General features: G+C 27.6%; 1 protein-coding gene across 1 annotated transcript in view; it reads right to left on the bottom strand.

The window, feature by feature from the left end:
- Window positions 1-1,310: 1,310 nt before the first annotated feature.
- The window catches only part of LOC107451795 (golgi glycoprotein 1), a 46,636-nt gene continuing 20,713 nt past the window's right edge, over window positions 1,311-27,233 (bottom strand). The window contains exons 11-23 of the mRNA XM_016068011.3: window positions 25,686-25,823; window positions 21,645-21,794; window positions 21,019-21,138; window positions 18,810-18,898; window positions 16,399-16,513; window positions 13,551-13,643; window positions 13,099-13,266; window positions 11,287-11,487; window positions 6,961-7,101; window positions 6,442-6,534; window positions 6,240-6,360; window positions 3,857-3,972; window positions 1,311-3,056 (exon numbers count right to left, since the gene is read on the bottom strand). Coding sequence (XP_015923497.1) covers window positions 2,889-3,056; window positions 3,857-3,972; window positions 6,240-6,360; window positions 6,442-6,534; window positions 6,961-7,101; window positions 11,287-11,487; window positions 13,099-13,266; window positions 13,551-13,643; window positions 16,399-16,513; window positions 18,810-18,898; window positions 21,019-21,138; window positions 21,645-21,794; window positions 25,686-25,823 — 1,713 coding nt within the window. The 3' untranslated portion in view covers window positions 1,311-2,888. The remainder of the gene's footprint in view (window positions 3,057-3,856; window positions 3,973-6,239; window positions 6,361-6,441; window positions 6,535-6,960; window positions 7,102-11,286; window positions 11,488-13,098; window positions 13,267-13,550; window positions 13,644-16,398; window positions 16,514-18,809; window positions 18,899-21,018; window positions 21,139-21,644; window positions 21,795-25,685; window positions 25,824-27,233) is intronic.

Below are 27,233 nucleotides of genomic sequence, written 5' to 3'. Positions count from 1 at the left end.
ATACATTGACACAGTAGATCTATCTCTTAATTTTTGTATAATTTAAACATCTATTGCATGTAAATCTTTTGACTAGTAGTATTTAATAGGATTTCAATTTAATGCAAGCTAACTTTATGTTAAGTAAGTATGTATATATTTTATGTTAAATCAAAGCAAGGCAACATTATTAACATGGATGGAAAATTTTTACTTGTCCTACTGGTGTGATGGTCTACCTTTTTACACTCCAAAACCTCTGTTTTGAATGCATGTTAAGGAAAACATATTGTTATACTCATTACTAATCTGCGAATAAAAAAAATTGTGAATATAAAAAAATTAAAAATAAAAACTTAAAATTATTATATCTGTATGAAAATTTTTATTTTAAGTAATTATCACAAGTTTTAAGTATTAATAATAAAGGAGCACTAAGTGTTTTTCCAGAGAAGTATATTAAAATGCAAAATTAATAACTTAACTTATATAAAATAATGAGTTACATTTTCTAAATAATAAATAACTTTTATGCATTAGTCTTTGAAAACTCAGAGCAGTTGACATCGATGAAAGTGAGCAAAAAAATTTATAAAAACACATTGATAAGGAAGTAACAAATTTTAATGTCTTCAATATTTTTTTTGTTGCAACTAAATGGATGCAGCATTAATATTAAAATATGAAATGAAACATTTAATTCAAATTACATAAGTTGCATTTTCCAAAAAAATAAAAAAATAAGTAAAAGCTTCAATATCTGGTTGTTAAGAATCAGTAAATTTTAAAAACTGAAATTGAAGAAATAAAAAAAAGGTTTTAAAAAAATATACAAAAATAACAAATTATATTCTATAATTCAAGAATGCGATAATTCTTTTATATATATTATAGCGACCAATTAATACAGCAATTAGTAAATATTTGTAAAAAAATAATTGTGAACCCAACATACAATTATAGTCAATTAAGAGATACTCTACTGCGTTCATAAATATTTTATTAAACTATACAAATATATAATAGGTAGAAGTAATTTGATAGAAAATTTAGTAGCAAAAATAAATAACATGTACTCAAAGATCTATGTGCCCATATAATTTTTAATAACCTACACAAAAGTAAATAGCAAAAGTAAAAGCAATAGCTAAATTAATTATAAGCTTGAACAAGCTAGTTAACCATATATTATCAAGATCTATTATTGTGGTTGCTGTGTATGAAAACTTAACTGTATTTTTAAATTTTTAAAACTTAAGTAGAAATAGACAGGTAAAATAAAACACACATACAGTAACTCTCAATAGAATACTACTTTTTAGAATTTAAAATTTTATCTAACAAATTTTCATGTGATACTCACAAAAATAACCTTTAAACAAAAAACTATTATTTGAAGTAGTTCCAATCAAAATTGAAAAAAAAAAAAATGAGGTACAGTAAAGCACCATTTATCTAAACGTTGATTTACAAATTGTCCAACTAACTGAAAAAATTGAAAACTAGGCATTTCTTCTCTAGGCACACCTTCTCCAAAAAAAAAATTTCTTAAGGAAAATCCTGAATCTCCGTTAATCTCTGAAGGAATCGAAAAATTACGTTTGTCTCTTAGTAACAAACATGATACCCTTCCCCTTTGCTCACATATTTCTGCCAGTTTTAACATTAGAGGAACAAGCCTCCTTTTTTTCCAAAAATTAGAGAGAAAAGTTTTGCATTTTATTTGATTAAAAAAAATAGACCAAGAATAAACATTCTATTTTACTAAGTTCTGCAAATGTTTTCAAGCATGTCGATAAAGAATAAAACAGTCGTGCTATCATTACATCCAAAAATTAAGATAGTTAAAAGATTGAGTAATCTGAAAACAGAAAACAACGCAGCACTTGAATCCAACATTGGGAAATGTATCACATATTTAAAAACAGTGATTAGATTTTAAACTTTGTATCAATTTTGGGGAAGTTACGTGTGACTGGGAGATACTTAAATAGTACAATTAAAATAGTAAGATCAAATATATATATATTTTAAAAAAATCAAGAATATGTATAATTTAAATGCTGATTTAAAATATTTCAAATCAATAATAGAAATCCTGTTAAATATTTCAAATCAATAATAACAGAAAACCTACTTTAAAGTTAAAAAATCAATATAAAAATGCGATGGATATGCAATAGAATCAAGATTATTGGATAACAATAAAAGTTGTCGCATATAAACAGAGATCTTCTTCAAATCAAATTTTTAAGTGCATATACATTAAACTATTACAGAAAATGACATTAAATGTGATTGAAAATTATAGAAAAAATAATTTCTCTCTTATACTTATTGAAATAATTATTAATAATTAAAGTTAATTATTAATTACTGTATATTTATTCAGTAATCTTTCAAATAAGCTAAACATACATAAAAATTAAAAAATTCAGAAACCGAAAAAATCCTGCATACACTACTGATTGAGTAATATTTCTGAGACAAAACAAAACTATTGAGAGTTATCAGCATGAGATATTAAAAGGAATGTTAAATTAGTCAGAATTTAATTTTAAGTCTTTTTCATCTTTGGTACAAGTTAAAATAAGAAAAATAGAACATAAGGTGAACATACTATACACGTTTATAAAATTCAAATCATTGCACAAGCACATATAAATAAACAAAATTTAACAATATATATATACTTTTGTTTAAGTTTGTATATACAAAACCTTTTCATGGCAGTTCGGAGTGGTTGCCTTAGGTAAGAAAGTATGATTTTTGTCAAATCCATCTTTTGTCCAAAAAAAGGATGAAAAAAAAATAAAAAATTAACTAGAAATTCATTGTATTTATGCTGTACATACAGTTTGGAAAATGTGTTCTGCTTTAAAAAAAACTTATCTAGCTAGATAAATAATTCACTTGTTTTTTTCCATAGCAGTCACTCGTTTAGTAACTCGACCACAGAAAAGTCCGCCAACAAATATGCCAGTTAGACAACCTAATATCACTACAATGATATAGTTTCTAGATGGAGAGATAGCAACTTGGCGAATAAGATCTCCAACAGATTCAGCAGGAGCTACCTGTAATATGAAATAAACAATTAAAACTTACATAAATCTCATTAAAAAGGAAAAAACAACAAAAAAAAAAGTATCTCTGAAAATTAACTTCATAGAGTATCAAGAATGGCTAGATCCAATTCAATGGATTTATAATACACATTTGAGAAAATCATCAATTTTTCATTGATTCTAAATCATGTATGCTATATTTAAAATTGAACATTACTTAATAAAAATACCATAATAAATTTTATTTTTATGGAATTCAATATGTTTTATTACTTAACAAATTCAACATTAATTGCAATAATTCATTCTTAATAAATTCAACAAAATTCACAAAATGGAAGTTCGTTAAATAGAAGTTCGCCTGTATAGATATAAACAGTACTTTGGACCAAAGGTGAGGAGTCAATAATTGAGATGCTTTGATTTATAGTAGAAACTTTTCATTAAAAATAGAAGATATACAAAACTAAATAACTTATTCTTCCTATTTTAATTTTCCCTAATTTTTCAAATCTGATTGAAATGTAACTAAATGGTGCGTAAAAAAAACAAAATCTATTATCTTCAGAGACCAAACAAATGTTTTCTTTGATTAGAGAAACAAGACAATATCAAGAATATGACAAAAACAACTTTTTTCTTTAAAAAAAATATTTTTTTACCTAGAAAAGCTGATGTATAAAAATACACATTTCTCAAAAATTTCAAAAAAATTTGCAAAAATAAGGTCAAACTAGGTATACTACAGAGCAAAATAACTGGTTTTTAATACAGTATTAACATAAATAAGTTGACTATAATGAACTTACTTGTGCAGCGTACTCAAACATTTGAACCCGTTTGGATAGCATTGTTTTGCACTCTTCTGATAAAGCAGCAGCAGAAGGAGGATCTCCTTCCAGAATTGTAAGGAGGCATGACAACTCTGTAATTAAAACTCAAAAATGAAAATGTCTCATAATCATGTAATTTAATTTTAATAACGAATCTTGTATAAGTTGATTTTTAATCTTAAGAACCACATGAGCTTTAGTTCAAAATAAAGAGAAAAGAACACAAATAACCCAAGACAGATTTATTTATTTTATTTTATTTCTATTATTATTTCATTTTACTTATTTTATTTTATTATGCAAAAGATCCAAATGTCTAATTTAAACTATTAAAATAGTCTAAAACAAGAATAAAAATGATATTGAGAAAATAAAACTATAAGAGTGAAATAATATTAAGATAAATTATTAGGATAAAACAATGTTTAATACAATTGAGTTTATAAAGATAATACAATTTTGCAAAACAATAACTATTACACAGTGTGAGGCTAAATTTCTCAATAAAAAATAAGCACCTTTTAAGTACTTTTCAAGCACTTAAAAATATTTTTAAGCACTATATACATTCACAAAATGCGAAATAATTTTCAAAGACTTTACATGAACATGATAAAATAACTATAAATTAATAACTTCGGTCCGATATCAGAGGGAGGAAAATGAAGCCTGAAATTGAAAATATCTTGCAAAACGTAGCAGAGATTCACATGAGATTGCAATAATCTCACCGAACCCAGCTCATAATACGTGGCAAAAATCGACATGGTAAAGAAAAAAAATTTTGATTTTCGAAAAGGGAAAATTAAGCATTTTTTAAAAACAATCAGTGAAAAAGCACCTTTAAGGGCTTTAAAAAAATTAAAATCAAAAATAAGCAAGCTTAAGCCCTTTTTAAAAATGCTATGCACCATGTATAAGATAAATATTTTCTTTAAAAATCATGTTCATAAAACAATTCTTAACAAACTATACATTTTATGAAGAAAAAAAAATTTCCACAAATATAAATTATTAATCTTTTACTATGCTAAAATCTTATTATAATAATATACATCCATAGATATTTATTTTAAAAAAAATACATGTGCAGTAGCATAGAAATTTTTGTTGAGAAAAAGAGTCACAAGGTCGAATCTGATTAATTCATTAATGGAGAATTTGAAGAATATTCTCAACTTATTTTCTTTCAACTTATTTTCTTATTTTCATCAACAAAATTATGAAATAATATTTACATATTATATCATTATATAATTGATATGGGTGATGTTTAACATATTACGTTACTGTTATTTGAATACCGAACTATTTGAATACGTTAGCATTACGAATAAATTAATACTGTACTCTTAATTCCATTTTATTAATACATTTTCCATTTTATTAATAAATACGTTTTGCACGAATAAATACATATTACATAACACATTTTATTAATTATCTTATATGTATGACATATTTCCATAACTGCCAATTGATATGCATTTTGTGTAAAATTTTATTTTCACATTTAAGGTGGTTGTGTAATTTATGCTTTCCATTTATTTCTGCGATTTCTAAACTTAAAATGATTTCAACCATTACTACAAATACAGATTAATATTTATATAAGTGCATAATTATAACAAAAAAAACATAATAAAAAAGATATTTCTGTTTATTACTGTTATTCAATTTTTATTTCACTAACGATCGAAAATATCATCCTTGGTAAGATTAGAGCTTGGCATGTATTTATTTGATTAATGTTTTCAGAGAATGAGAACAAATAGACATTCTAATGTTTCAGTAGTAACTTTAGGTCTTGAGTAAAATTAAATAAATAAAAATCAATGCAATATGCTGCATCTTATTCATGGATATAAATTTGAGGTAAGCAAAAAAGAACATTAGAAAGAATTTTAAAAAAAAATTATTTAAAATCAATGCCATATGCTGTAGTTTTTTTTTCCACAGATATAAGTTAAACTAAGAGAAAAAAAAATTTTAAAAGCGCATGTTATAGAAATTAGCTGAACAAAATAAATTCTCTAGAAAGAAGAATTAATGCAATATGTTGTAAATTGTCCATGAATATAAGTTTAAGCTAAGAGGAAAAAAAATTTAAAAGTGTATATTACAAAAACCTAAATTAACCAAATGAAATAAATTTTCTAGAAAAAAATGAATGCAATACATTATTAATTCTGTGCATTGATATAAATTTAAGGTTTAGAAGAAAAATAAACTTTTAATGGCTACATTATTAAAATATGGATTCTGCTAATAAATACGAGACTAATGAGGTTGCAAAAGTAAATATATTAACACAAAGTAGTCATTAATGAAATATTTCAGTAGGATATTTAATACTTACGTCGACCATGACCAGCTGGAATTTCACTGCAAAAATGCTTAATATCTGTTATACAGACTCTATACAATAAAGGATCAGATTGTATGTCAGCTTTTCCTTCAAATATTAGACGTGCAACTTCCTGTTAAATACAGTATTATTATGAAAAATAACAGAATAACCTTTGCATAAGTGCATAATTTTAAAAAAAAAAATTACAAACCCTTCTACAATCAGCTTTTTCCAGTTCTTTTTTCTGAAATTTTATTTTTAAGCATTCTTCAATATTTGGTTCATCTGAGCATTTCTTTTGAATCTGAAAATTTTAAAAAAAAGATTAAATAGATGAATAAGAATTTTAAAATGTTAAAATAGCAGAATAATGTTAAAATAGAAGATAAGAAAAATGCTAATGTCACTGAATGCATGCTGAAATATGCACATAGCATATTTCCTAACATTTAAAAACCAAATTATGTTACTTAATCCTTTTTTTTAGCAAATAAAAATCATAAATTTAATGAAGTAATCTTTTTATACAATAACCTTGACTTTAGTTCAGAATAAAATCTATTTTTAGAGATTAATAATCATCTTAGAGATAAATATTTTGCTAATAAAGCCTTCCTCAAACCACTTAAAATCCATGATAGCAATGAATTAAAATGTGTTGTTATACTATTACATATAATTTTGTAGATTTGTAGTTAACTAAGTAATTGTATTACAAGACTACACTTACGTCAAAACTACATGCTTGTACCAGTTGAGGATCCAAATTATAATCCAGAGCAACGTCTCTCATTAATCGAACTATTTCATTTTCACACAGACGAGAAAGTTTCTTGTTTTTGCGATATTGCTGCTTCAAACAATTTATTACCTAAATATGAAAAAATAAATCTCTTCTTACAATAATATTATTAAAACCAGTGATAAATAAGAGGGGATAAATATTTTTCATTTTAATATAAGTTTAAGTTGTTCAGGATGGTAACCTGTTCTATACATTATAAATTCCTTGACAATTTCAACACTATCCCTAAATAATGTTTTCAAAAATTACCATTTTAAATATTCCTCTTTTTTCAAAATATCATTGTTACATAGAATAATGTATATCCTTTACAAAGTAGTTAAAAATAATTTAATGCCGATTTTTTGTCATCATCAACTTATATGATTACCATTCTAAAAAGCCTTTTTTCAATATTATGATTAGTACAATATTTCCCAAGTGATAAGTTTTATTTAATAAAAATGCAATCAATTATGAACAAACATTTCATATTAAATTATTATATAGCACATTTCCTGATAAAATATCTAATGACTTTTGCCCTCTGTAAAGCCTCATATAAATTACATCAACAAAACCAATTTTTCTCCAATTCTTAATGCTAATAAACACACAACAGGGTTCCCACTCTATGATGAGATTGAAATTCAAGGACTTTCCAGGACTTTTCAAGGACCTCAACAAAATTTTCAAGGACCTTAGTCTAAGACCAATTTTAAAAATTATTCTCTTCTATTTTACTAGAAGCAACAATGCTTGTTGTGGCAATAATTAATTTCAAATATAATACCTAAATGCTTTGCCTATATAGAGAGAAGAGAGTATATGTATTATGGACTAAAATTTATATTTTTTTAAAAACAACCCTACTGGTTTTACATATTAATTCACAAAATCATTTTCAGCACAATCTATAACTAATGGTAATGAGGTGTTAATGGTGAAATCCTTTAATCCTGTGTATTTCCATGTGAAGGCTGCATGAAAGACAGAGCTAAATCTTAGGTATTCCATATTCCATGACTATTCCATAACCCCCTCCTCTCCTCTATTAAACATCGTTTCTGAAATTATTCATCCATAATTTACACAACCTTCTCTAAATGTTATGCAGCAACAATTCTTTCTGAAAATAAAAATTAGAAGGAACATATCCCATTTTCACCATGTTTAAAAGCATTATTCGTTATGTGTAATCCACAACTGCCAATGAATATGACCTGGTGGGAATATTTCTCTTTTAATTCACACTGAAGCTTCTAATAGAATTTCCAATTGACATAGGGTCCATCCATGGATAATTGAAGTATTTTAGAGAGCTTTTAACCATCATCCATGCATTTGTAAAAAGAGGACAAAATATTTTCTGCAGTTCCATGACCCATAAATTGGGAGGTAAGATACTTAGTGCAAACTTTATTATCAATTCCTTACCATAATGTCCATCTGCTTAGATTGTAGAGACTGATTTAACGTCTCATCAAAGAGTACAGTGTAGCAATCAACATTCTTCAGCTCATTTATAAGAATCCCTTTGAAGTATAGTGCCAATCCAAAGGAGCCCAAATAGGCTCACTTTGTGGCACTACAAAAAAATTGTCTCGCTATACAGCTATCAGCAAACATTTTGGAGAACAATTTACTAATCCCTTCACAGGAGTTACATGAATAATTACTAGTGATGCACTTCAGACTCCAGAGAATTTCAGCATCAAGCACATTCCTTTTGACCAGATAAGAAGACAATGTTACCTCGGCCACTAAAGTTTCTGTTTCACATGGGGCACACGATGTTGAAGGAGTATTTACACCAGATGAATTAGATGTTGATGTCTTTGGAAAAAGAGAACTCAGGGCATGAGACTGCTTTTTTGTTTTACCTTTCTTTGATGTGTGATTTCAGAGCAGATTCTTCCATTTTCGCGATATCGATCTCCTTCATGCATAATCGGCACTTGGCTCTGAACTTCTTTTCGGGCATCGATAAAATCCATTCTTTATAAGCTTGATTATCCATCCATTGGGGATTAAAATAGCACTTCCCAGGCATAACTAGTCTAAACTACATAACACAAATACGAAGCCGTGCCTTTGCGAATACGCTTTACAATAAAGTTTTGAAATGACGCAAACGTAAGGACAAGTGCGGATGGTAAAACGGCAAATTTATTGAAAACTACAAGGTACATATTGTTACGAAATTCGAGAGTATTCCAGTTTCGATAAGAAAAAAGAAGATCTAAGCATATGCGACAGAAGATGAAGTGGAGTCTCGCCCCGAACGCATTGATTGTCTGCTGTGCTCCGCGCGCTTGGCAGACACCAAGACGCTAGGCCCGGTTAGAAACGGTGGCGTTAAAAACCACGTGAGAGAGCTCGGGAACAAAACAGAAAGAACGAGAAAGATCCGCGGGTGTTTTATAAAAAGGGCCGCCGGCAGTATTGGACAAATTCAAGGACCTATCAAGTTTTTCAAGGACCTAAGACGTTTTTCAAGCACTTTCAAGGACCTAAATTTAGCAAAAAAAAATTCAAGGACTTTCAAGGACTCTCAAGGACCGTGGGAACCCTGCACAAATTCCTTTGCAAAAGATTAAAAATTTTGTTTTAACAAAAATGCAATCAATTATGAGAAATATTTGGTGTATCGACACTGGATGATTTTTATTTACGATAATTCTTTACAGAATCGGAACATTTTCAGTTTATTGTTAATTGACTTTTGATTGTTCATCACAAATTAAGAAGGAACGCCATCATGCTTTCTGGCAACACAAACTGATTTCTGACCACTGTACTGAATTTACAGAAAAATAACAATAAAGATTGTATGTAATTATAGCTCACTTGTCCTAGCAATTTTAAACTTTAAGACGAAAAAATGATAAAATGGGTAGTATCTTGATAGAATATTAGATAAGAAGATTAGATAAGAAACACAGAAAAAGAAATTATTATTACAAGGGATGCAATTATGCAAGGTATGTATTATGACAAGGTAATGATTAGTTATTTTTAAAATAACTACTTTTTTTTTTAAAAAATGTCAATTAAATAAGAACTAAAACCAATAAAAATCCACAGTATGCTGCATTCAAATTGAGAAGGCAAGGACCAAATTCTAAGCAAGTTTCTGTAAATTAGTTAGAAGGACTTCAACAAATGGCGCTGCTGAGTAAAATAATGATATCAAAATAACCACCATTTGCAACAACAATATGGAGCCAACTAAATAAATAGAGGCCTGTAGGAATATATCAGTTTAAATGATCTCATATATTTAAAAAATAAAAACAGATATTTATATCTCTTAGTTAGCAGTGCCATCTGTACCTAGAAAACTTGTTTTTCAAAATAGAATGCAGAAAATCTTACATTTTTACCTCTTTCCATTTTTCTTAAATTAATTTTCAAACCATGAGTAAATTTTGAGGCACCCAATATGAACACTAAACCTATATAAGTTCGAAATATTTTTATCCTCAGAAAATATATTTGAAACTAACTCCACATTCAAATAACAGGCATGGATTCTTTAAACTCAGAGGCATGAATGAAGAAAACAAGCGATTCGAAAAAGAAAATGAGACAATGAAGAAATGGAAAAAAGTTTGATATTATGACAACCAAAGCTGACGTCTTCATGGGGGGTCACCAGTTTCGAAAGTCATAAAAGCAAAACTTTTTCTAACGAGAAAGCAAGACAAAAGTCTAAAATTGCCTTCTCTGTACCCCAAAGGTTTTGTCGGAAAAGAAGACGTCAGCTTTGGTTGTCATAATATCACATTTTTTTCATTGTCTCATTTGTTTATTTTCTTTTGGATTAACTGTTGCTAAACGCGTTTTTCCATTGGATGTATTTTTATTTTTAATTGCTTTAAAATTTTGAATTCTTTACTTAATCCAAAAAGAAAAGTTACTGTTGACTTTGTCTATTTTACTCCCCTTTTGTTTTCCTCATTAACATTTGGCGAGTCTTGAAAATGGACTCATTCACCTCTTTTTTAGTATTCAGAACATGTCTAAACATTCAGAACATGTCTACTTTCATTACCATCTTCATTTTTTTTTTAAAATCAAGTTTTTATATCATAGAGATCTTTCTAATCTTGAGACTATTAATTTAAAACTGCACATTCAATTTACTGAATTTAAGAATTTAATTTTAAAATGCAAAAAGAAAAATTTCTACACATAATTAAACAAAATAAAATGAACATAAAAATGGACATCTTTAAGCAAATATATATAGGCAGATAATAACATTACCTTTCCTTCAAACTCTTCTCCATCTTTATGATCAGCAATCACAGTAGAACAAAATTTTGGGATATCTCTGACACAAGCTTGTTTCAATCGGGGATTTAATCTATAGTCAGAGTTTTGCTCCACCATCCTTTTGATAATTATTTTTCGACAAGTTCTATCCATGCCATTATCATCTCTTTTTTCTCTTAGGCAATCTAAAATCTAAGATAGAAAAATAGATAAAAATTAGTGGAATTACTGGTATAGTATAACCTCAAAAATCTAGGAACCTCCAAAATCTAGCCTTTTTTCACAGCTCGGGATGGGGAAAAAATTTAAATTAAAATTTTAATTCAACTAAGATGACAAGATAATCTATAACAATAACTACCAAAAAAGGAACAACAAAACTACATGAATTCACAAAGAAATCTTCCTAATCCACGTGTCTACTCAAAACGATTGGAGTAGTACTATTGAATTATTAAAAACATGAGGATTTAAAAATGTCTAAAGCAACACTCCATAAGACAACGTGAATACATGGTGAAATCTTCCCGAAAAATTCCTTAATTCTTCCCAAATAACTTGGAAGCAAAGATTTGAAATTAACATAGTGTAATTATATTATAAATAAGAGAATTTTAAAAACAAAATGAAAATTCATTAAAATAAACAACAAAAAAACACAAATTAATGACAAAAGAGTGCATTTAAATACTGGTTACTTAAATGAGTGATTCAAAATTTGTTTGCTGTAATAGTGTTCTATTAAAAACATTAGTATTTTAAAAACTAAATAGAAATGTGTCACAACTGTCGAAAAACAAAGGGAAGAACTATGTGAATTTGCAATTTAATCAAAGAAAATTGAACATAAAAAAAAAAAATTTTAATAAAAAATTACTAAATAGTGAGTTTTGATATTCTAGGGATCTAAAATATCCAAAGTACTAAAATATCAACATATTAAAAATTATGAGAAAATTCATAGAAAAACTACCAAAAGAAAAGAGTGAAAGATCATGTGGGTTCATGATGAAATTACAAATTATTATTTTTTTTATAATTTTGAGCCCGTAACTTTAGCTTCTCAAAAAACTTAAGTAAAATAAGAAGTTAAGTAAAGTAAGTAAAAGAATTTTCCAAAATAAAGACTTTTCTAACTTCCAAGCACTCTGGATCTTCAAAATTATATGGCATTAAAAAAAAGTTTTTCAAAATTGCAGAAGCATTTTTAAGAGTACGTAAAATAAAATAAAAAGTTATAAGAAGAATATTAAAAAAAATTACCAAAAAAAGTATAGGCCGAGAAATTATTAAAAACAAGCGCAACATGTGTAAAGAAAATGCAAAATCAAAAAAAGAATGTCAAATACAGCACGAAAAACATATATACAAATACAGCATGTGCATGTGGCTATGAAATAAAGCATGTATCTGAAAATCATAAGCAGGATGTAGTTCCTTAATTTATCACATTTGCAGCTCTCTAAAAGAATCAAATATTTTTCGGTACCAGAATTCCATAATCTGTGATATAATAACATTTTATATTTGTAGGGTAATTGGAAAGATTAAGACTAAGAAATATGTAATTAAAATATGCTTTTAAAAATTAATTATAATTATTCTTATTATTTAAATAAGATACTTAAAAATTAACAATAAAATCAAGAATTTCCAAAATAAACAAAAGCATGTCTGTGGTTGCTTTGTTATACATCAGATTACAAAACTTAATGACACTGTTAGCTTCCTAAGTGCTTGAAAAAAAACTACACAAAGAAACTTTAACAAAATTATTTAGAATAATTACAAAGAAGTAAGTACCTGGGATAAATCTGTATCAGAGCAGTACTTTTTTATCATAGGCTTGCATGTTGTAATGAGAGCATAATCAATGGCATTATCTACCATTTCTTCTTTTTCCCGGTTAAAAATGGACTTGTGGCATGCGGATGATAAAGACTTTTGATGATTTTTTAAACATTCTAACATCTGTAATAAATGAAAACTTTAGCATAAGAATAATTCAAAATAAAACACTAACTTTAAATTAAATGATTAAAAGCATATTTAATAATTTTTTTAACATTTGATATATTTGTGAAATGTAAAAAATCTGAAAATACAAATGCTCCAAACATTTCAAGAAATTATAATAAAACAATGACATAAATATACATAACTATCAGAATATTTAACAAAAATATTACTAAGAAAAACATTTTCCAACCCTGATTTTTTATAAAAGTTGAGTAATAATAACTAAAAACACTTACATGAGCTTCTTCTTGTCTAACATTGCTACAAAATGTTTTTTGGTCTTCACTACAAGCATCATTGAGGGCAGGATCAAGTTTGATGCTTTCATCCTTAAAAAAAATTTTACATATATATATATATATACCCATAAGATGATTCAGAACCAAAAAAATAAACAGAAAAAATAACATTTAAAAAAGCCATTCTCATTATTTAGATTAAACAGACCACAGTTGCTTAAAGAAAGAAAAAAAAATGCTGTTTTTTGCAATGAAGATGTTTTAGTAAGTGAAAAGTATTTTATTGGCATACTCGATTAATCAGTAACAATTATGAGAAATTATGCTCAAAAGCATGAGCTGCAGACATTGTTTACTAACTTTTACTTTGACTAAATAATCAAAACAAAAATAGCAATTAATGAAGCATTGAATTTAATGATTGGAATAAAATTAATTTCAAGAAATTGCTATTGAATTCTTCAAAAAAAATTTTTTTTAAAAATTTGGTAAAAAAATTAAATCCTCAAGAGGAACAGCTAAAGACAAGATAATTCAACAAATTTGCAACTCAAAAACCATATTTTCCTGAAAAAAATGAAAAGATGGTTAAAAATATTTATACTCAAAATAAGTAGGTTTTTCGGCACAGGTTTGTAAAATTAATTTTTAAATGGTACCTTGTAACATTAAACTTAGTCATATTTCATTGAAGTTAAAACTGTTAATGGTAGAAAAAGTTTACGATCAGTCAGCTCTAAGTTACAAAGCATCATTTCATAGAATAGCAAGAAATGTTTTATATCCACAAAGTTTAGGTTTCATTCGAATAACTTCTCAACTGCATCTAGAAATTTTCATTGTGAACCAAACCAAGTTTTAATTATTTTTAGTTTTGATTGCTAATGCTAAAAAAATTAGAGCTCAGGACCAGGCAAAATTAAACCTTATCATTATAGCAAATTTATAAAATTAATTTCTCAACTATACTGCGTTAAAATGACAAAAAAAGTTTAACTATAGAGTTTTGACTGCCAATTCTAGAAAAAATATAGCTTAAAGATAACAGTACAAACACCATTTTTAAGAATGAAATTTTAATCCAAAATAATGAGTTTGGTACAAATTTGTAATTTCTAAATTGCCTCTAACAAAAATTAACAAAAAAGCCATACTTCAATTTTGATAGAACATATTAGAAAAATTACAGTTCAAAAACAAAGTATGTGGCCCTATTTTAAATAATGACATTTAAAGAACCACTTAATTTTACAAAATTTAATAATTAATTTCACAAACTCAGTTCAGTTTAATGTGATATTGTTTAGCTCTGCAAAAACTCTCAGACTTAAAAACTTAAAATTACAAAAGTGTGTAAAAAATTTATAGGGATTTCGATGAACTAAAATAATTGAACAATTAATAATTAGTCGGAGAATTATTCGCAGTTAAATTTGTAATAAAAATACCATGTGGACAGCTCTGAAACTACAAAGTAGAATTTTAATGAGCTGAAAGAGCCTTTTTTTCTAACCAAAACTATTTTTAAAAATCCAATGTGTAATCCAATCCAATTAAGTAAATTTTCACAATTTTTTATTCATATTTTTTGCTTTAAATAATGATATTCTATCCTTTGCTGTAAAAACATTTATTTATTTCTCTCAAAATTTTAATTTTATAATCCTGTGCTTGACTTGATGCCTAAAAACACAAAAAAATTTAATAAACAAAATTAAAAAAAAGAGAAAGATTAGATGTTGCTAAGTATAAATCTTAACATTTTTATTGAGATTTTTTAAAATATAAGAGTATAAGGGAGATAAAAAACTGTTTTTGATTTGAACTGTTAATTAATGTAAGTCTATTAATATATATTGTTAACAAAGAAAATTTCTTTTCATTTGTTTTTTTTATTATCTCACATTCTGTATTCCTAAGTTAAAATAATTTTTGGAAATGCAGCTAAAAAAAACTCTTTTTTTTTTAAAAAAAAAAGAGAAATATTTTTTTTCAATGCAGTATTTTTCATTTTGTTATGATTAAAATATTAACAAAATGTTCGTACTCAAAATTATTATAGCTATATATTTCATAAATAAAATCTTTTTTTAAAAAAAATGACTTTTAAGAGGAAAAAAAAAGATTAATTAGAGGCAACTACGGAGGTTGGTGAAAGCTAGAAAAAATTAAAGAAAATCCAGAATGCATCTCTCTTTTGAAAAAAAAAACATCCTTAATAAACTTCTATCCAAAAAAAAAAGATAGGTCTCATGCCACAAATTCTTAAAATTTATTTATAAACAGTCATTTGCAACATTGAAAAAGTAAGCTATATTTCAAACACTAGACAATGTTTGAGCTCGGAACTAGAGACGTACTGGGTACTAAAACGTCGCTGGATCTGGATACCCGGCAAAATTTGGATTTGTTACCCGCCCAGGTGTAATAATATTTATGCAAAACAACAACGTAAAAATAGTATAATTTTTATCAAACAAATATTTTGAAAGATACAGATCTAATCAAATTTTTTGCCCATCTATACAAAAACAATTTTGAAAAATGCTTCTAAGTAAAATGTGGGGATGACAGTTCGTATGTAGAATGAATAGTGTAAAATTTTCCTATGAAGAGGAGACATCTGCTAATAGTGAGTTTTAAAATTAATTAATTTTTCATTTGATTTACTTAAATTTTCTCCTATACCTGTGATGAGTCTTACCCGACAAAACTGGCCAGCTCTGGGTATCTAAACTAAAAATAGATTCAGGGTGACCGTTACAGGGCAGTGAAACAGGGTAATGAAAATCTGGTTGAATGAGCGGTATATCTCTACTCAGAGCTAAAGCTAAAATGTACTTACTCTTTCAAATTGTTCAATTTTCAGCTGTTGGCGACATTCTCTTGAAATTCGGTGAGTCTTTTCGAAAACTGTATCATTTGTAACAATACCACTCAAGCAGCTTATTACTTCTGGTCTAGAATTAAAATTAATTCAATATTGAAATAAAGGAAATCGTAATTATGAAACTTAATTATTACTTAATAAGTTACTATTAGAAATTGGTTAACGTATGTTGGTTAAGTTTAAATAATAAATTTTTAAATTAATACATTTAAATAAAAAATACTGGAATTAATATTGAATAAAAGAGTAGTAAAGATAAAAAATGTTTTTCAAAATAATTTTGAAAAAAATATGCACTTAACATAGTTTTTTTTATAACTTGTGTTAGAAATTATCATAAAATATAATAAGAAAAATCTGCTTGATTTATAAATAATATTCATAAATTATAAAATTTATAATTAAAAAAAATAAAAGTATTTATTATTAATTCCGAAAAATAGTGATTTCTTTAGGATCAGTAAAATCCACTTTAAAGAAACAAACTTCAGAACTGAACATAAAGGTGAATAAAACAGTTCTCTTTTTACAAAAAACATAACACAAACTCTAAAGATGACACTAAAAATTCAGTGATATTGAAAATTCCATACATTTTAAATTAAATATTTTTAACAATTGAGTCAAAACCATAACTGTATTGACATCTATAAGTTGTGTAATATATATATTAACATCACTTCAAACAATTTTAATCTTTTCTTCTCATTTAATTTTATTCTTTTCTTATTTCTTTTTGATTTCATACTTAGCTGCCCCTTCAAAAATATCAGTTTTTCAAATTCATTAAACTGGCAAGTTCTTTCCTATTATTATGAGTGCACATTCTAACCTATGCAAGCAAATCTTTTATTTCATTAGAAATAGATGATTCAGAAATATCTTTACAAGCATGGTAATATTTTCTTATTGTATTCGGCTAAAAGAGATTTCCTTCTCTTAACTATTATATTCTTTTTATTATATATTCTTTCCATTATACAGTCAATTCGCTATAACTCGAAGTACGATAACTCGAATATTACTAAAACTCGATTTTTTTTAAGGGGTCCCGACCCTTTTATCTTCAATTTCATGTTAATTATTCTCAATTACTCGAATTTTACTTCCTTTAACTCGATTTTTTTTTGGATCTTTTAAAGCAAGAAAAGAAACCTAGGATCTGATATCTTGCCCCTTCCTTTGCACTATGTTTTTCGCACTCTTCATGGAAGAGCTAAAGCTGTCCCTTTTGAAGTATGTGAGCAGTGGTTAAATGAAACATTACCAAATTTACTTCAAGGATACAGTTAAAATGATGTTTTCAATATTGATGAAATGGGTTTATTTTTAAAATGTCTTCCAAATAAGACTATGATGTTTAAGGAGGAAAACTGCTCAGGGGGTAAAATGAGCAAGGAACGTTTGACTGTCCTAGTTGAAGGAAATGCGTCTGGGACAGAGAAATTGCCCTTACTTGTTATCGGAAAATACCGAAATTCCCGATGTTTCAAGAATGCAAAAACGTATCCTTTGGATTACAAGTCTAACAAAAAGTTTCGGATGACATCAGTATTATTTGAAGACTATGTAAGAAAATTGGATCGGAAATTCTTCGCTAAGAAAAGAAAACTGATAACTACTTAATGGATAAATGCACAGCGCAAAGTGATCTACCTAATTTGAAAGCAGTAAACTTGCAGTATCTCTCGCCAAACACAACAGCAAAGTTGCAGCCGATAGACCAGGATATCATAAAGTGCTTCAAACAGTCTTATCGTAAATAGCTTGTCAAAAAAATGATCTTAAATATTGTAAGCATTTAGAAGATTTGTAATTAATAAGCATTAATTAAATAATCCGACAACAAACGGTTAGTCGAACTTCCGATATGTCGAAGTTTTTCGTCAGTTCTATCAGATTCGAGTTATCGCGAATTCACTGTATATACTTTCTATTATATATACTTTCTATTATATATTCTTTCTATTACATATTCTTTCTATTACACATTCTTTCTATTATATATTCTTTCTATTACATATTCTTTCTATTACATATTCTTTCTATTACATATTCTTTCTACTACATATTCTTTCTACTACATATTCTTTCTATTATCAACAATATTAATATGTAGAGAATTCAAAATTTCAATTATGTCAAAAAACTAGTTTAACTACATTTGAAGCAAAGTTTAAGGGGAATAAACAACAAAATGAGAAATTTAGCAGTGCAAAAACAATTATACGTTAATCACTTTATAAAACATTAATTTCAAAGTAATACATATTTTTAATTAAGGGAAAAACAAATCGTACTAATAAAAAATTACAAATAAAAGCTGCAATTTCTATTTTAAGTAACTCAATTTCAGGATTACTTACTTTGTTTTCACATTTTTACACAAATGTAACACATCTTTTTTACAGGCTTCTTTAAATTTATAGCTGAACCTATAGTTCTTAAGAGATATCTAAAAAAGAAAATTGTATTAAATTGTAAAATCTGTATTTTTATTTTTCAAAAAATCTATATTTTTATTTTTCAAATTTTATATTTATTGAATTTTATAGACATATATAACTTAAAAATTATAGAAACAACCTCAATTTCGAAAACCACATATTTATTTTGATCTAGCAGGCAAAAATTGACAATTTTTTTTTATTTGCTGATAAGATGTAACAAAAATAAAACAATAACTTCTGCAACTTGTCTTTCATCTTCATGAAATGGCCGAATGCACGAAAGTAAGAAAAGTGAAAATCAGTAATAATCCCAAATTTCCCCTTAAAATTTTGCGAAATTTTTTTAAAAACATATTCAGTGCTTTAGCTCTTAGAGCATTGTTTGCAATTTTTATTAGAGCAGATTTACAATTTTATTCGATTTTAATTAGAGCAATTTTTTAAAGAAATTTCATTTTTTTTTTATATCATTCTTTGGCTACATACAGAACTTTGTAAAGGCTGAAAAATAAGAATGTTCAAAACTTTTATTTACTAATAAATTTCATTTAATTCTTTTTTTGTACACAAAAGAATACATGAAAAAGTTTTGATATAAATACATAATTCTAGCTGTAGCTAGAGATAAATGAATATAATTCACCTATTAACACAGATATTCAAGTTAGTCATACGATACGGAATAGAAGCTTTTAGACCTCAGTCGGTTTTAATTATTAAGTTTACACGCCCCAACACCTACCCATCACTTGATAAGAAACGTGGTTAATATCTCTTTGAAAGTAAACCTCCCGGATTCACAGGGGAAAAAAAGCAATGCATATCGGTAAAGCAGGAGGACCTATGGAGTTGATATATTCACAATTGACCATCTATTAAATGTCTTAATAAATGTTTCACTTATATGAGCATCTCGAATATTATATTTCTGTTCCTTTTTTCCCCCAGCTGTGTTAAATAATCTTCAAATCGATAAGAAAATTAAATAAATTTTCGGTGTGGAAAAAGCATTGGCGTCATTTCAAGTTGAGGGGACTCATAAATTGTTTTCGCCCAGATGAAAATAAAAATCGATAAATGCCACTGTCCAAATTATTTCACATGAGCAGTATCATTTTCTCTCCTTTCTTTGCAAAGATAAAGCAAGGTGACAGGAGAAAGATTGATTCTTAAGTAGTAAAATAGCTTAACAATATTTTCTGTCATGAATAAGGCAAAAAATTTACATGCTTTAAAAATGGTGAAAAGTTAGATAATTTTTTCCTTGCAATTTAAAGCAAAAATATTGTTTTCTCAAGAAATAACATTTTTGTCTGGTTTCAAGAGATAGAAAATACGATTTTAGGGCAAAAATGACTACCGCGTCCGGTTCCAGGAGTGTCCGCTTTCAGGAGAATGTTCATAATGGTTTATTCATAGAAGACTCACAAGGAATTAAAAATATGTCCGAACTGAGAGACATCTGCTTTGCAGGAGTGTCCATAACAGGTTTCACGTTACTTAGAAGGAAAAAAAAGTTGGATTTTTTTTTTCCTTTAGACTAAATATACACGTTACTGTGAAAAACCAAAATGATTGAATTATGACTATCAACACTCACATAGTCACTTTAATGATACCCAAAATTTTTATTATACATCATTGAAAGTATACAAAGTAATGATCATTAACCTTCTAAGAACATCATTGTGAGGAATTCAGTGCAAAAATTATTAATGTGCTTTTTTTATCACATTTAGCCAAAGACATGATTATTATTATTAGTTACCAGCTTAAATAACCAAAATAATAACTGGATAAGTATCAGTCATCTACTCCCCACAGTAAACTTGCCTGGTATTTGCTATTGATGTTTATTCGAGTGGCTAAGCGCCATTGTCTGATATTTCTTACACTGATGTTTTTTCTGAGTTTAAAAGGAATTATATACTATACATTTGTCAGATATTCCCTATACAGATTTTTAATTAAGAAGGTAAATAGAGAGGGCTCCAAATTGGTCAATGGTCCGTTGATACCGGATAAAATTTTTGATAACACATTTAAAAAATACAAATTATGTAAAATATTTATATGATATACATGCAAAAATAACTGCAAGTAAAGAAGCAAAAATATTTCTTACCAATTGAAAGTGTTCAACAGAAACTCTGCATTTTGCATTCATTTTCATTTCAGGCTCATTTTTATGCAAAATTAAACATTGTATTAAGTCACCTTGGTCAACATCTTTAGCCAGCAAATCCTATTGAGAAGCATAATAGCAGTATAACAAAATTAAAAAATTTGAAAACTTGAATCAAAAACATGATAGTCAAAATTAATTTTTCAAAGGAGAAACAAATCAGACATCAAGTTAAAATTAGACATTTGGTAATTATACATCATATTGAATCAATCCAGTGTTAATTACATTGTTATTAATTATTAGTGTTAATTACAATTATTAATTACATTAATTAATTACATTGTTATTAAGTGTTAATTACAAATATTAATTACATTGTTAAATAAACAATTACATTTAATATTTACAAATACACATTGTAAAACAAATAAATTTGTTTCTTTTTAATTTTAAAGTTTCTACATGGAATCATTTCTAATTATTTGAACAAAAATAATGAAGATTTATAATTTTTTGCAAGCAAAATCAAAAAATAATAATCTAAAATTTAATTATTTTCGAAAGCAATTTAACTTATCTTTTAAAAAACTAATATTGTTAAGAAATGCTTCAAAAATACTTACATTACAATGCTTATGAAGTATTGTGCTGCAAGCATAAAACAAAGGATAGTTAAGCTCTAAATGTTCAGACTCCTCTTCAGTGTAATTAGCTACTACTTTTTGACAATCGGGATAAAGATCTTTTAAACTCTTCTGAAGACACATCATTTCCTAGAACACATTTTAATTCTAGAGTTTTAGCTGAGCTTAAGTGCCATTCACACTACATGCAAAAAATTTGTATATGTAAATTCTGAAATGCTAACAAAAACCTGATTGGTAAAATACATTGAACGTGAAAAACTCATGCCAATGAGCCTCTTGTTCCTATCTCTGAATTCGCATACACGATTTTTTTCTCACAAGTAGAGTGAAAGGGCCTTTACAAGATAGTCAGTAAAATTTGAAATAATTCAGATGTTTATTGACATAAAGCAAACTTCAAAATAAAAACCATAAACGACCTGAAATTGTAATTGGATTTTAATATAAAATAAGCAATTATTAATGAAACTCCACTATCACAGAGCAATGATAATTTCACCTAATGGCATATTTTTATACAATCTTAAAACAAATATAAATTCAACAATAAGGTTTTTTTTTTCTTTTTACACAAGTAACAAAAATGAGGTCATAAAAGCAACAATAATACAAATGAAAGTTAGAAAACAGTAAAATGACTATTTCTATAGCATTAATATAAAAGCAGGAGACAGCAAGAAATATGATAGAACAAGAATATTAAATGAGAAATTTTAAAAATGACTAAGTAAAAAGAAATTTTAAAAATGACCTTAAATACTGAAATTCGTAAATTTTAACTTCGTTGCAAATCTTCCTTATCTTCATTTTAAATCTTGATATTTAATGTTCAAAATCAAGTCAACAAAACTTATGGCAAAGTAAACTTGAATAAAACATTCAAATTATCAGGAAATTTAGGATTAAATAAAATAGATTTTATCAATATAACTTCTAACACAAATAAATATAAAAATAAATACCTAATCTTATGTATAGATTAATACCTACAATACACAAGTAGAGTGCTTGATATAACAACCCTTGCAGTTCAGACGGAACACAGAAGTGATAACGTGAGGTCGTTATAATGGGAATACACAAAAATACTAGTCATAGCTAAAGAAATACTTGACTAATTTTAACAAAGCAATGTTTAACTTTATTAAGAATTTGGTAACTAACAGAAAAACTTTCAAAAATTCAATTTTTTCCTGTATTAATATTAATATAAAATTTACCTTCAAAATAGTACTTCATGGGTGAGATATTAAGAGCTGTCATCTATATATATATTTCTCTTACACGGCGACAAAAAAAGCCTCATTACAACTCCCCGAATGGCAATGCTAGAAAATCGAGCAATGATTGCCGCTAAAAATGTCACACGCCAAATCTAGCTGAGGTGGCTCAACATATAGTGCTTTTAAAAATGGAAACTGAAATAACCAGAGACAGCATTCTCACCAAATGTGATCTCTTCCGAAATTCACCCTATCAGCTGCAGCAATCTCATACTATTAAGCTAGGCAGAAGTGAGTAGTCTTTGTCGACAGATCTCTGTTTTAGTATTTTGTCGAAAGCGCTTTTTTTCACGAATTTATATATTACGAATTTATTTGACAATGTTTCAGCTTTTTTTCACGAATTTATATATTACGAATTTATTTGACAATGTTTCAGTTAGATCACGAATTTATTTGTTCTATTATTGTTATTAGGTATTCGTTGAAAAATTAGTCTCAGTCATGCTGTTACGCTTTTGAAGTATAATCAAAAGAAGAGTGCTGGAAGATTGGAAGAGAGCATTGATGACAGCTATGAAAGACGTAGCGGTGAAAGAATGTGCAGACGACGAGCAGTCATTCAAGATTTAACTGTTGATTTCAAATTTATTTTAATGACTAAGCATTTACTAAAAAGATGTAATTTTTAAAAATTAAAAAAAAAAGTTGTTATATGGATTTGAATGATTGTTTTGAATTCTTAAGAGTTTTGTGCATTTGCAATGTACCCAACTTAGAAGCGAGCAAAGCGAGCTTGGTTTGCGAAGCAAACCATATAAGATTGCGCAGCAATTTTCGGGGGTTGGCGAGCGTTAGCAAGCAGGGGGAGCAACCCACTAGTATCTATGTTAGCTGTATGTTAACTGTGTAGCTGTATTTTAACTCTAAAATAAGCCACTTAAGACTGACATTTTACAAAAACGGTCAATAAAATTTTTAAATAAAATAGGATTGATATATATATGGTATTCTTTGAAAAGAAATTTATACATTTTATAAGTGATCATGAATTACAACCACCTAAGACTAGGAAAGTAGGGTGTCATGCCACCCTTCTTTCAAATAAGATTCAAGGCATTTTTTGTTTATTGTGCAGTAATATCAGAGGTTTGAAGAAGTGTACTACAAAAAGCAAAACTACTGTAGTCGCTATTTTTTTAAAATAGTGCTGTGATACAAATAAACAATAACAGTACAATACCAAAAAAAACAGAAGTTTGCATCGATTCATGTCAACTACTTTTAAAATTAGTTTAGAAAAGAAATACAGTTTTAACGGAATTAATTTTTCGAATTTGAAGGGTAAAAATCTTCGCGTTAATAGATACAATGAAAATGACCCTGGGGCTATAGCAAACCTGAGCGTTAACAGAAATAACATATTTAAAATCACATATAACTAATATTTAAACTAGCCATTATAAGAAATAGATAATTACTTTGGTCTCACTTTCACATGTGAATGCACACTCGTGAAACATTGATGTTATTTAAAAGGATGGGAACATATTTTCAATGCACTTAAATTTCATGAAGGATTAACACTGCTCCATTTTTGGACTGAAGCCGCTTTAAAAATTTGTTTTACACTATGCGCTTTCAAATACAGCAATTTAGTGGACAACTAACGACATCTGTTGGTCAAAACGTAAATTAAACGTCTAATACCGCTAAAACGGGGAATAAACGGGATGCACTCATCAATAAAGGAAGAAAAACACATGCCTGCGGAAATCGTGGGATGAGCAGATTTTGCTACAATTGAGTTGCCCGTGGAAATCACGGGATGAGCAGTCAGAGGGTTGAAAGAGCATCATTGAACAATTAAAACATTTGAAGTATTTGATAATTTTGCATGCTTAAATTTAATATTCATTGTCGAAAAAGGCATAAAAAGTTGAAGGTTAAATGAACAAATTTGCTCATTTAAACAGGAATAAATATTTCTTAATTATTCCCTCTAAGCCAATTTCTTATTCCAAACCATTTTGAGTATAGATGTAAATTAAGTTCTCCAGCAAAGTTAATGTTTTTAAAATAGTGAAGTAGTTACTGCAATTCCAAAGTAGTTTTAACTACATTTACTCAGTTAAAAAAAAGTAGTGCACTGTGTAAATCACTACATTTAAAAAAAAGTAGTTGTAGTTAACTACATTTGTTTGTAGTAAACTAAGAAAATAATGTAGTTTTTCCCACCACTGAGTAACACCATAGGAAATAATGGTTTAAATAATTTCTTTGAAACTTTTTCTAAATCAAATGGCTAAATTCTGATTGCTATATCAAAATGAACGGTTCAGTATGAATGTTCTAATAGAGATAAAAATAACATTGCTTGTATGGAATTGCAAATGGGACTTTATTCACGGGTTTTTATAATGTAACTGTAATGTTATAATGTAATTGTAACATGTAATGGGGGACATTCTAAAAAGTGTAGACTGTAAATAAAGAACTCTCTTTTATACACTTTTACGTAGTATAAATAATAGTGGTTGATTCCAGAAAGATTCAAATTTTCACCTCAGATAATCGTAATTTTCAGCATGTCAGATAATCTAGATTAATGTCATACAATTAAAACTAAATTGGAAGAAAAAAAAACGTATTACCAAATGATTGCTAACATGAGTAAATGTCATATCACCTAGATTAGTGTTATACAGTAGCCAAAACTAAATTGAAAAATATGTCTTGCCAAATATCTGTTAAAATTGAAGAGACATTCTAAAGTAATGTGTTTTTGAATTACCTCTCCCTTTTCAACATTTTCACTGCAGCGCTCGGTGAGATCCAACAAGCAAGGCTCTTCAATTTCAGGCATCAGATCCACACTCACAGCTCGCTGTCGCATAACACGGCGAACTTCATACAGACATTCTCTGGATAACTGATAAAAATAATAAAATTATTAGAAGCAATGAATATTTATTTTTATATAATACATCATTTTTTAAAATTTATTAAAAAGTAATGACACGTTGTATGATAAAGATTCATTGATAACTACACAAATTTTGATGACATTGGATTTTTTTTTCACGTTATCTATCAGAACATTGAGATTTATAAGGTGATGCTCTGAAATTCAGGGATAATCTTTATGGCATCTTTATTTTTGGTACCATTTCTCAGGCTTTCCTCTTTTTATTTTGCTTTGAGGGTTTTATTTAAAAATAAATATTTTTTATTATTAAACCCCTCAACCTCCGAAGGGCTGGCCTTTTTGGTCTTCAGTTAACCCTCCTGGCGTTTCCCCTCTCTCTTAGTTTCTTACTTCAAGCGGCAGACACATTTTAGAAAGATGCTACCAAAAGTGTCCAGGGTCGAACAAAAGGTATGCTTTCCCCCTTCTGCTTCAATTTGTGGTTAAAAGGGGTGATTATCGATCTAGGAGGTCCAGGTGGGTCATGACAGTTTGATGGATGAATCGCGAATGTGATTCACTTTTCCGAAAGTCATTTTTGAACTGTAGTCAACATTGCACTTTCCTCTGAAATATCAAGCAATGAAGAAGACATTTTTACTGATAAGATTATTGCTTTTAGGTTAAATTACACTTTTTCTTGTCCTTTGAACTTTGACAATGATAACGTTGATATATAACATCAAAGGTTGTTATCAATATCCCCTGTGATGGTACTGAATAGGTTCTTTCTACTGATATTTTTTCCTTCCTAGCTCTTTTGACTTCTGTTGTTTCCCAGATACAATTGCCAAGTTTTAAAAAAAAAATGTGCATCCTTTTTAATTTACTTCAGTTCTAAGTTCATGTAGGATGAGAACAATTTCGTTGATATACGTGTTAATAACAAATCATATTTACCTTTTTAATCCACATTAATGATATCTTTGAATTTAAAAAATAATTTATAGTACTTATATAGTACTTATATAATAGTACTATAGATGCGAAATATAACGTCAATTCAGTGGATATTATATTTTCATGTATAATGGCTCTTTTTCTTTGAGAGGGAGAAAAAGCTTTTGTTAAGCGCTACTGTTTCAAAACGAAATATCCATTTTTAATTCATCGTTTACGCGATTGAGTAAAAATCGTTAGGTATTCTAATAGAGATTTATAAAACTTCAAAAAATATGAATTTCTATTTACACTAGTAGTTATTAAGCAAAACTGCATTTTTCATTACATTTTTTCATAGTAAAAATAATATTAAGAATGAAAACATATCAAAATCTTATTAAATTTCGCATGCAAGGAATAAATATCAGTACAAGAATCATTGCAAGAATATTTTTTCAAGCAAAGGCGGGATCAGGGGAGGGGGAATTGCTC

This window comes from Parasteatoda tepidariorum, chromosome 6 (assembly GCF_043381705.1).
Source record: "Parasteatoda tepidariorum isolate YZ-2023 chromosome 6, CAS_Ptep_4.0, whole genome shotgun sequence".
In the NCBI taxonomy this organism is placed as follows: domain Eukaryota; kingdom Metazoa; phylum Arthropoda; class Arachnida; order Araneae; family Theridiidae; genus Parasteatoda; species Parasteatoda tepidariorum.
Note: the sequence above shows the minus strand (reverse complement) of the source record. Positions and strands in the feature narration are given on the sequence as shown.